The sequence below is a fragment of the Octodon degus genome, unplaced genomic scaffold, assembly GCF_000260255.1.
Source record: "Octodon degus isolate 3935 unplaced genomic scaffold, OctDeg1.0 scaffold00138, whole genome shotgun sequence".
NCBI classification, from domain to species: domain Eukaryota; kingdom Metazoa; phylum Chordata; class Mammalia; order Rodentia; family Octodontidae; genus Octodon; species Octodon degus.
The window spans coordinates 6143007-6155001 of NW_004524714.1; the positions used below are offsets into that span (position 1 = coordinate 6143007).

General features: G+C 38.0%; 1 protein-coding gene across 5 annotated transcripts in view; it reads left to right on the forward strand.

Annotated features, from left to right (window-relative positions):
* Dennd1a (DENN domain containing 1A) overlaps nt 1-11995 on the forward strand; it is a 578498-nt gene that overhangs the window by 56702 nt on the left and 509801 nt on the right. For 4 of the 5 annotated variants that reach the window (XM_004641595.2, XM_023701683.1, XM_023701685.1 and 1 more), the window contains exon 2: nt 9516-9586. In XM_004641595.2, the coding sequence (XP_004641652.1) occupies nt 9516-9586 (71 nt within the window). Of the gene's footprint in view, nt 1-9495; nt 9587-11995 lie in introns of those variants that run through there. The other variant, XM_004641594.2, reaches the window with a different exon arrangement.

Below are 11995 nucleotides of genomic sequence, written 5' to 3' on the forward strand. Positions count from 1 at the left end.
GTCCTGAGATCCTGTACCTCAGATTGTAGAACCTTTATCAGTGCAGCCATGTGGATGAGTCACGGCCATTGCTTGGCCAATGTGCTCTCTGTGAAAGCCTAAGAGAGTGTCTTCTCCCCATGTGACTCTCCTTATGGCCTCCAAACTTTAGTAGTAGTCTCAGTGGCATCCTTGATAGCCAAAGGATCCAGTTCAGATTCATACATTGTGTTTAGTTGTTATGGTCTCTTTCCTTTTCTTCAGTTTGGAAGAGTTTGTTTGTTTCTTTTTTCTGGACCATGACATTTTTAAGAAAGGCGAGCTATCTTTTAGAAGGTCTCTCTTGTTTAGTTTGTTTTCTCAGATTAACCATCTTTGACATATGACACCCTTTGACAGCATGCCACAGAAGTGATACTGTGCTCTTCCCATTGCATTTTAGAAGTTTGTTCCATTACTGATTGTGATCATTTTGATGACTTGATGCAGGTATGTCTTGCCATATTTCACTGAAAAGTTACTTTTTTCCTCCTTGTTTTTAGGAAGTATTTTCTGGGGTGATAATTTGGAAATATGACAATACTAAGTTGTATTGGTCAGCTTTCGTGCTGCTGGGACAAAAATACCCAACATCTGCAACTAAGAAGATATATCTTTGGCTTGTAGTTTCAGAAGTTTCAGTCCATAATCAGAAGACCACAAGGCAGGAACACTGAGGGCATTGTAAAGCAAAGCTGCTCACTTCTCAGCTGTCTGGAAGCAAAGCCGAGAGGAAGACTGGCCACCAAGGACATTGACCTACTTCCAATGGGCTGCACCTCCTCATAGCACATGTAGCTATAAATATGAGTGGGTTAATCGGTTATTTATGGTCCTCATGGTCTCCTGTTTTGTTTAGAGGTCAGAATCTGTTAAAGCGATTACTATTATTATTATTTTTTTATTTTTACTTTTGAGACAGGGTCTTGTTGTGTAGTTCAGGCTAGCCTTGAACTCACTGTGTAGACCAGGCTGACCTCTAGTTCCTGGCAATCCATCTACCTCAGCCTCCCAAGTGCTGGGGTCACAGGTGTGCACCACCATGCCTGGCTCATTATTTTGATACTCAGATTATCCTAGATTTAAGCAGTGAAGTCCATTTAGGTTAGTTCCTGTGACATTTTGACATGACCTCATCGTTCTTTGAACACCTCTTTGTTTTCTGGCATAATAAGATTTTCCAAGCCCGTTTTGTACTTTCTTTGTTCAGCGTAGTTATTTCTTCAGGAAAACCTGGTTCCTTTTAGAGGAGAATTGTACAGTGATACCTTAGTACTGTCTAACCATTGATTGGTTCAAGGAGGTACACTGAGTGCTAAAAAGGATGAGTACCAAACAGATTGTTTTATCTGAGAAGGGTATTGAGTCACTACACAGTGGACACTGGTAAAGTCTTGCTTGCACAGTATCAAGCAAATGTATCAAACATCTAAATACAAGGTCAAGACAAAATGTTCAAGTGCCAAATTCCATGAGTTTCAAAGTAGTTGAGTACCAAGGTATGATTGTATTTAAAAACTAAGATTTACATGCTAGATGTGCTGATTTCTATTGGGGTATTGTTGCTCACAGGCTCTCTCAGTAGACAAGGAAGTATGTGTGTGTTAGAAACATTTACACTTGATTTCTTTACTAATCTGTATAATTGAAGGCCTTGAGTTCACACTTGTGTCTCCATCTCAAGTTTAAACCCATAGAAGTTGTGCTAATTTTCTGTTAACTTCAGCTATGAGAAGTCAGGCTTTCACATGTCCTCCTTACATACCGTGGACATAGATTAGGTACAGTGTTCCTGCATCCCTAGCACTTCTGTCTCACCTTGCTTTCTTGAGATCACAATGAGTGTGCTGGTGTCTCACTGGAGTGTCTCTCTTCTTACTACCTTAGTTGTGGGAATCACACTGGGAAAACGCTGCCCTTAATCCTCTCATGTCTGTCTGAGCTTCCACAGCTGCTTAAAAGTGCCCTTATATTTAGATGTGCTCCTCACTCTGTTTCGTTCTGACACCTTGTGTTGATCTGCCTCTCTGGAAAACCCCCCATACTATCTGAACTTCAGCGCTTCAGACTGCTCCCCTGTGAGTGACTAACCTTTTCACCTACCCAGTCTCCCACTGTCCATACCCAGCTGTTCTCTGAATGGATGTTTCCGTATCCATTTGGATTGGAGAATTCATGCCAGGTCACCGTTCCTCAGCATGGGTGTCCTACTAGCCTGCTCATGTGCTGACGTCCCTTATGATATCACCCCTTCCTCACCTGCTTTGAGACTCCTTACTCTGGGCCATCACCCACATGGACATCCACCTTGTCCTGTCTGCCTAAACTTTAGAGTGAAGTTGTTTAGAAAGTGAAGAGGACAGATTAGGGAGGGGGAAAGTTTTATAATTTATTCGTAAAGGACAAGCATGTGCACAGATAATGAACCATAGATATTGTCTTTGTAAGTACTTTTATTATTATTAAAGAGCTGAGATTTTTATGCTGCAGATTGTCATACCAAGAAATATTAAAACTGGAACACTGTACACTGTTGAGGGGAGCTCAGCCTCTGCGTCTCTTGTTTAAATTGGAGCTAAACCTCTTCCAGTCACCTTGCCTGCATGTTATAGTCTAAGAATCATTCCATGTCAATGTGTAGATGGCAAAACTTTTAACTACATTCATAGCAGTATCTGTGTATCTTTATTAATCTGATCCTGAGAACATTATTAGAAATGAAAAGTAAAGTGTAAAGTCTTAAAACAACTTGTTTGTATAATTACATGGCTAAGTTAATCACATTTAACAAGTCTTAACAAAGACTGCATTCTCCTATGAAGGTGTTAACTTGTTATGGGTTAAAAAGCACCCTTTGATACAACATTTTCAGCTTGGAAAAAATCCTTTAATTTCAGAGTCCACTGAAACAAATGGAGACTTGTTGGAAGTATTAACATTACCTTTTCTGCTTGTTTGTCTAGCTCTAAGGAAGCAATGTTTATTGGGTGATGTTTGCTAGCATGTTTTAAAGTATATACAATTTTTGTTGGCCATGTTATCAACTTCAAGACAGTGTAGCTGGTATGAATTTTGAAACATCGTAGCTTGGTTGCCCCAACCCCCAGCATCTAAGTTTGTAACTAAAGAAGCTCTGTCTTGAAGCTGTGTTCAGGTTGTGAGGGCTGTGAAATGGGGGGTCCTAACACTGTGTGTTTCAGCTCTGTAGCTCTTACACTTTCTAAAAGATTTTAGTGTAATACAAGTATATATTAATAAAGTAAATATAGAAAAGCACTCTTCTGTGAAAATAAAAGTGAAATTTCATAACAATATTTTCTGATTTATGCTTAAAAGGATAAGGCCCTAGCATTGTGACATGGCTACCATATGTAGCCCAATTCATTTTATGAGGAGTCAGAGTCACATTTTTCTTGTAATCTCCTAATATGTTGTAATTGAAGAAAAGTGGATCCTAATTGAAAGATAATGATCCAGCAGAGTGATCAATAGCTTGATGCTTTGAGAAAAAAAAACAAAACAAAACATTATGCTATCCTGCTGCCTGAATATTGTCAAAGCCTTTGTCTGTCTCATGACTTCAAGCTGAGTGTACTTAATCATTTTGAGAACATGGCCTCAAGCACAGAGTGAAGCCCTTCCAGTGAATCATTGAGAATTGTGTTCAACAGAGAAGTAGTGAACAGAAATGCTCTCTTGGCTTACTGTCAGCTTTCATTCTCTCAGAAGCAACAACCAAACAGACTTTTCTTCTTTCAAACACATTTTACCTGTTTGTGTCTGTTATTTTTCCATCTTTAAGAGTTGAAGCTATTGTCAGCAGTGTGACTTATTGATAACCTAGACTCCAAAGGAAAACATCTTTAGAGAATGATAAGTGAAAATGGTGTGTGTTCTGTAAATTACTTTTCACCAGAGAAAGAGCAGCTGGAAAGTACATATTAGAGATGTCAGAGGAAAACTCATTCATGAAACATTTATTGTATCAAATGCTGGATTAGGACTGTGAGGAAGCACCATTGGTACCCTCAAGGAACCACCAGTCTGGTAGGGAGGGCAGATACTTTATCAGAGACACACTATAGGTTTTCAATCTTGTCTGTACTTTGGAGTACTTTGAGTTAAAAAAAAATATTAATGCCTGGAGATTCTGATTTTATTGGTCTGGGCATCAGAATTATTAAAAGCTCCCCAGGTAACCACAGTTGCCCGAGGGCTAAATGTGGTTGGAGGCTCTAGTGGGAAGCACACAGTATTCTGTGGGCGTGCAGGAGGGGGACTTAATCCAGATTGGGGTGTGTGCGTGTAGCGGGAGGGGGATAGAAAAAGCTTCCTAGAGAGGAGACAATGCCCCAGCTGAGGCTTGATGAGTGAACTCACAAGTGAAAAAGTCTGGAAGGAGACAGACAGTTCTTGCTGAAAAGCAGTTGAGTAATGTAGAACAGGGAAGAGGTCAGTGTCTTTGGAATTAGTTTCATGAAGTTTATTCTACTGCTTCCTATCTTCAGCTAGTTTGTCCTCTTTGAGCTGTAGAGTACTCATCTCTAGACTGGGTTTAATATTTCTTTTCAGGTGTTGAGGATTAACTGGATAATGCATGGAAAGTGCTTAGGATCGTGCCTGGTGCAGAGGAAACACTGAGTGGTGACAGTAATATGCTGATGGTAGCATCAGACAGTTGGACCGTGGTTTGTTCTGAGAGCTTCCAGTGATTCTGTGTGGCTGAATCGTAGGGTACAAAGCTGCAGTAGGTGGTGATGGGTGGCAAAACACATAGACTTGACAGGTAGGCAATTTTCCAGGTATTTTGAGTATATAAAAGTTTGAGGCAATTAATAATGGGCTATAAAGGCAGGACATTTCCATGGTAATATGTTAAGATATGTCACAAATGGTTCTGGGAAAACTTAGGTCCATATTGGAAAATTGGCTCAATATGGCATTTTCAGAACTGTTATGTGTTCTAAATTAGCAGTGTGTATTAATAGGACTTTTTTTTTCAGTTCCTTTAGCCAAGTAGTTAAAACTGTTGGGTGTCTCAAAGAGAAGTCTCAAGGTAGTCTTAAATTCTCTGGAAATTGCTACAGCATTAAGTGTTTATAGGCTTAATGAAGATATTAAGGGTTGCTTGGCCATTTGCATTTAGAGGAGACACTTTTTAATTTAATTTCTGATTTTCAGAGAAATAGAAAATGTTCCATCTGCAGAGGCTTCACTGGCCCTTAAAGTAACTTATTATGTTTGTTGGTATGTTATATAACTTGTCACAACATTAGTCACCACTTCTTCCATAAGGCAACATGTAAACGAACATGGATAAGCATGACTATAACTTATAATTATAGACCAATTTGTTCTTAACATTTTAGTCAGCATTTTGCTTGCTTGCTTTTTGAGAAAATGTTATAATTCTTGGCTCCATGTACTAGAACTCTGCCAGCTATTTGAACTGAGTAAAAATCTTAGGTAACTTATTTATTACTTATTAGAGTGAGGCAAAAACCACAGATAGTAGTAGAAAAGAGGTAGAAGCTTCATTGTTTCTACAAATGCCGTTTTCTTCTTTTGAAATGTATCCTTTATTGCAAAAGCATTGTTGAAAGGATGAATTGTTGAGGTATACCCTATGTTTGTTTTATCTTGTGATACTAACTTATTTGGAAGAATTCTATTTACCTAGATTAGTAGGTCTTAAATGTGTGGTCACTAGTCCAGCCGCATTGGTATATGTTAGAAATGTCTGAGGTTGGCAATTGTTAGAAGTGCTAGAATGGGGGGACCCTACTCCAGAAATTCTGGAGGAGGAGTTGTGATATAGGAGATAGGGTAGGGCAGAGCTTGCTGGGGAAATAAGCAGGACCTGTCAATTACAAGATCCCAGGATAGTGTCAAGTAATTCCTAGGACTCTGTATATGAAACTTCTTGCAGGTTCTCAGGAGATGAGGATGGCGTAGAAGAGAAGCGCTCATGCGACTCTTCACAGTGGTCTACCCTGCATGTCCTAGATGCAGGACACATTTTTATTTTTCTTCTTTCTTTTGTTGGGCCCACGTTTGCTCTACAGAGCTAGTTCTTACACCTTCATTCCTCACTTTTCTTTCTTTCTTTCTTTCTTTTTTTTTGCGGAACCTGGGATTGAACTCAGGTCCTTGTGCTTGCCAGGGAAGTGCTTATTCCACTGAGCCATCTCCCCAGCCCAATTCCTCACTTTTTAGTAAGCTTTGGCATTGTTTTTGGCTTGCCTTGTCCAATTCTCTGTTCTAGGCAAGAAGGATCTGGAATGCTTTTGATTGGTGAGCCATTTCTGAAGCAACTACCTGACAGAAGTTGGAAATGTATCATTTAATTGTTCTCCCTGGTGATCATAATCAATACCAAGGTTGAGAGTCATGGAATTACATGATCATATTCATTTATTGAAATCTTACATCCTGGGGCTGGAGAGATAGCTCAATGGTTTGGGCACCTGCCTGGAAAGTACAGGAACCAGGATTTAATCCCCAGTGCCACATGCTGCACAGTCCCCAAACTGGGTGTAGTGATGCATGCCTGTAATCCCAGAGCTGCAGAGGCTGAGACAGGAGGATCACTGAGTCCGAGCTGCGTAGTAAGACCCTGTACCAAATAAATAAAAGATTATTTATTTATTTTTTACTTTTTTATTTTTTGCCATAATTTTATTGCTAAACAAATAGCAATGAGACAGTTTCAAATCAAATCAGTAATAAAAGATTTTTTTTAAAAAATAGAAATCTTACATTCCTTGGGGAGACTGGTCTGTACTGTCCTTATTCCGCCTACCCAATATTTATGTGGTTAGGTACCAGGAAAATGATACTTGGGATGATACACAAAATCCTGGCTCACCAACACCTTACATTTAGAAAGGAACCTGTAACCAAAGAAAGCCTGTAACCAAAGTTGGAATAGGTATAATAGAAAATTAAAATTAGGTTAATAGAAAGTCTATTGGAGAAGAATTCTTTGAGAATGCCAAGCATAGACTGAATTTTGAATTGCCGATGTGAGAAAAGTGTAAAGGGAAAATAGGGGGCCCGGGGAAATAGTTCAGTAGAATAAGAGCTTGCCTGGTAAGTGCAAGGGCCTGAGTTCAATCACCGGGTCTACCAACAAAAAAAAAAGAAAGAAAAAAAAGGGAAAATAGGAATAAGTTGGGTTTGGGAAGCAGGCCGGTGTGGCTGGGGTTCAGCGGGCAATGGGCGAGAGGTCTGAAATAAAGTTGAACAGTTAGGTAGAGGCCAGATCATGCAGGTTGTATCTGGACTTACTTTCCACCCTCATTTTTTAAATTGTGGTAAATTATGTGTATAAAATTTCCATAGTAAGCTTTTTTTTTTTTTTTCCTTTTTTCGTAAGCCATTTTTAAAGTGTATGGTTCAGTAGCTTGTGCAGCCATCGCCACTATCCATCTCCAGAAGTGAAAGTTTGATGTTGAGTATGTGGAATTGAGGAGCCTTGGAGCACAGGATTAGTATCATCTGAATTTAAGAATAAAAGGAGTACTGGCTGCTAAATTGAGTATATTGTTATGGGGCAAAGGGTGGGAACAGATCAGTGAGGAGAATAGCATGGTAATTGAGATGAGAAGATGGTGATCTGCTTACTGAGGATGATAATATTGAGGGTGCTTAGAAGCTTTGAAATTGTGGGTAAGTTTTGATGGTAGAATCAATAGAATTTGCTGACTATTTGATCATGGCATATAAATGACCATTGCATAATAAAGCAAAGAGGATTCAAGAGTATGAAGTTTGTTAGTTCACATAACAGAGTTCAGGAGATGCTGGTTTGATATGTTTAATTTGACATGCTTCATAGATGTCTAAGTGGGTATGTTGAATAGGCTAAAGGAATCTGAAATCAGGTGGGGGACGTGACTTTGGGGCTTGCCAGCGTATGCATGGTAATTATAGATTGAATGAGAGATTGAATGATATCATCTAAGTAGTGAGTGTAGAAAGGGAGGATCCTTGGCTAAATTTGAGAGCAAGAGAGTTTACAGACAAAGGAATTGGCAAAAAGAAGTGGTAAGGAATGAAAAGTACCAACACAATGAAGTGCTAGAAGGGAAGAGACAAAAGTATTTCAAGAATGATGGCAAAATGACCAGCTGTGTCAAAAGCTCCGGAGAAGCCAAGACAACTGCTGAAAATTGTGCATTTCAGCATATTTTATCAATATGGAGTTCTTTGATGACTGTGACAAGTTGTTTCAGTGGTATTGCAGGTTCAGAAGCCTGGTTGAAGTGTGTTAGAGAAAGAAAAGAAGCAAAGAAAATGAATTATAAGGTTAGGACATTCTTCACTTTGAGAGACAGCAGGTTTGCACATAGCACTTTGTGATGCAGGGTGGTACATTTTGAAATTTGACTTGTAACAGGTTCATATGCCCATGTTCCATATTTCAGTATTTACAGTGTGTAAAAATTTTAAAAACAGGAGCTTGAGTAAAAAAATGTGTGGAAGATCTGAATAAGGACTTCATATAACATTTTAAAAACTGTATTCTTGGATACTTGAGTTTTTTAGGTAAATAGGTGTACCTTGGATCATACTTTTAAGTCAAAGCAGATACATGTTTAATTATAATATTTCTCTTATGTGAAAAACCCAAAAGGTAAATAAGGTAAGGACCAAAATAAATGATGGATATTGGGAAGTAGGATGAAAATATTCAAATAGGAAGAGAAACAGAGGAGGTAGGGAGTGGTAAGGAAAGGAAGGAAATTGGAAAACAGAAGGAAATAGAAGGAAAAAAAGTGGGGAAAAAAAAACTTTTGTAAATAAAGGCAGGAAGAAGGATTGAAGGGAGGTGAGGGGAATGAGGAAGAGAAGAATCAAGATATATATATATATATATATATATATATATATACACAAATACCCTGATGAATGCAATCACTATATCAAAATTGTACCAATAAAATTAATTTTACAGAAAGAAAAACCTTTTCTTAATCTAGAGTAATGAAATTCTGCCTATTGTAAAATACTCCTTTTTTTTTTTTTTTTTTTTTTTGCATAACCTGTTATTGAACTCAGGCCCTTGCGCTTGCCAGGCAAGCACTTATTCTACTAAGCTATCTCCCCAGCCCCCAAAATATTCTTTTAAAAAGAAACTTTTAGGTTTGGAGGAATTTTCCTGATGCTTTTCAAATTATATTATCTACTATTCACGTAAGATGGCCTTAGAATGTAACTTTCTTTTATCAGATGCTCTACCTTGAAATCCTTCAAATAAAGGATATTCCCTAAGGTATTTTCCACAAATGATTGGTGCCAACCCTCTTCAGAGAAAAAAAAATTTTAAAGGCTTTCTTGAAACTTTAGTTTATTTCAGAATATTTTTAAAAACAAGATACTTTAAACCAGACATGGTGGGGCATGCCTATAATCTCAGTGCTGGGGAAGCTGAGACAAGAGGATCACTAGGAGTCCCAATGTTTGTCAGTAATCATGATCTGTTTCTTTTGTAGGCAAAACCCAGAGACCACGTTTGAAGTTTATGTGGAAGTAGCCTATCCTAGGACAGGTGGCACTCTTTCAGGTACTTTGCATATTTGATTATAATTAGTGCGTTTCATTATTGTGTGGGATAGAGATGTATGTGAGACATTATATGGATAATGTGAATAACTTTAAGTATGTTTAAAGTCCTTCCTCAGCAACCTCCCATGTCTACATCATTGTCGGGAGAATAGAGAATAAAAGCACAGGGAATAATGTGAATTCAGTCAAAGTATGGTTTTACTCATTGTAATCATTAGGTCTTCCATCTATCACACATGCCTGAAGTCAACTTTTTAGTGTGAAATATCATTGTACCTTGTTAATGAGCAAGGCTTAGAATTAGATTATAGAATACAAAATAACAGAAAGGGAATTCTCTGCCACTAAAATGAAAAGGAAATACTTTAAATGGACATTTTAGCAAATCTTATATCTGCTGTAAGAGAAGATTGGGGACTGTGCTTCAGAAGGAAACACCTTCTTTATATCATCTATCTTAGTTATTTTCTTTTTTTGTGTGTGTGGTACCAGGGATTGAACTCAAGCCCTTGCACTTGCCAGACAAACATTTATTCTACTTAGCCAATTTTCCTTATCTAATTGTATATATATCCCTGAGTCTTAAATAAGGTTAGAGTATTTTGTGCAGGCAGTATATATCACTTCTTGATATAAAATCTGTCTTGGTTAATCAGAAAAATGACATGTCATCTAGTGTACTTTTCCTTGATAAGAAAGTGATACGATTTGCCAATTGTTAGAGACTTTTAATCTACACACACAAACACCTACCTGTATTATTTGGTGTGTAAGGAGAGAGAATTTATATTGAATAAGAACTTGGAGTAACCCAGATTCTAATGATAGTATACCCTTAATTGGTTTTACAACTTGGTCTTATTTTCTGTTTTGTTTTAATTAGATTGTAATAATCATAAACATAGCTACCTATGACTTTTGTTACCCTACCTGCTGGATATCTCTGTTGTCATCCTCACAAGATAGCTGTTAAAGATATTTATATGGCATCCTTATATCTATGCGACTATTGAATCTCAGAAAGGTGAAATAACTTAGGAAGTTCTTGTAACTATGTGTGGGATATCCAAGATTTTTGTTTCAAGTCCTTTTCACTCTAAGTTACCTTTTTTTTTTTTTTTGTGGTACCAGGGAATGAATTTAGGACCCTGAGCTTGCCAGGCAAGCACTTATTCTACTGAGCTATCTCTCCCGGCTGTAAGTTACCTTCTTGAGGTCAATGGCTACATCTTATGCCTCTTTGTGTTGCCTGCAGGGTGTTGCACAACCTCACCAATATTTGTTAAAGAGAAGGGATTTGCTTCATAGCAAATATGAATAACTGTATCTGTTGGGTTATCTCAGGAAGACTGTGAAACATATTACTAACATAATAATAACTTAAGGTTAATAATAATAACTTCAGGTTAATCCTGAAGTAGAAATTTAATACCTATGCTAAGGTATCCGTCTTGTGCACAGAGAGGAGGAACACTCAGTTTAGAAGTACTATATCTGTTAACCGGGTGCATATGTGTAGCAGCTCCTCCATGGATTGACTTCATCAAGTAACCAGCTGATGACAGTTACGATTTGTCAGATAAATTTAAGGACAACCATTTTTTGATTTCTACTGTTGCTAATATTTCTCCCTTTCAGCATCTTAGGATTTTCCTCTAAAGTTAAAATTAATTTTTCTGAGTACAAACAAAATTTGAAAGGCAGAAATGAGATGGAAGAATGAACTGCATGAAATCTTTATCTTACTCCCTTATCTGAGTTGTCTGATGCCTCTTTTCACAGATAGCTCTTCTTTTTAACTGCTTTAAGTTTCCCCCAACTTTTCGTTTTGAGAATAGTTTGAAAGAAAAAGCTTTAAGAACATATTCTTTCTTTGAATTCACTTCTTGTCACTTTCTGTTTTCTGGTGGTACTGGGTATTGAACACAGGGCCTTTGTGTTGAGCTACATCCATCCCTACACATTTTTGTTTTTAAAATTTGAGAAAAAGTCTTGGTTACTCACTAAGTTGCCCAGGTAGGCTTGAACCTCAATCTTCCTGCTTCAGCCTCTCAGAGTGTTGAGATCACAAGCATGTGCTGCCACTTCTGGCTTCTTTTTTGCCACACGTGCCTGCTAAACCAATTAGAGGACAAGTTGCAGATGTTATTGGTTGACCTTCATGCCTTAATATTCCAGGATATTTCTTCTAAGAAAAGCTGGGCATGGCTTCTCATGCCTGTAATCCCAGCATTTGGAAGGCTGAGGCAGAAGAAGCACTGTGAGTTTAAGGCCAGCCTGCACTATGTAGTGAGAACCTGTCTCAAAAAACTAAAAAGGGGGCTGGGGAGATGGCTCAGTGGAATAAGCACTTGCCTAGCAAGCACAAGGGCCTGAGTTCAATCCCTGATTCAAAAAAAAAAAAAAA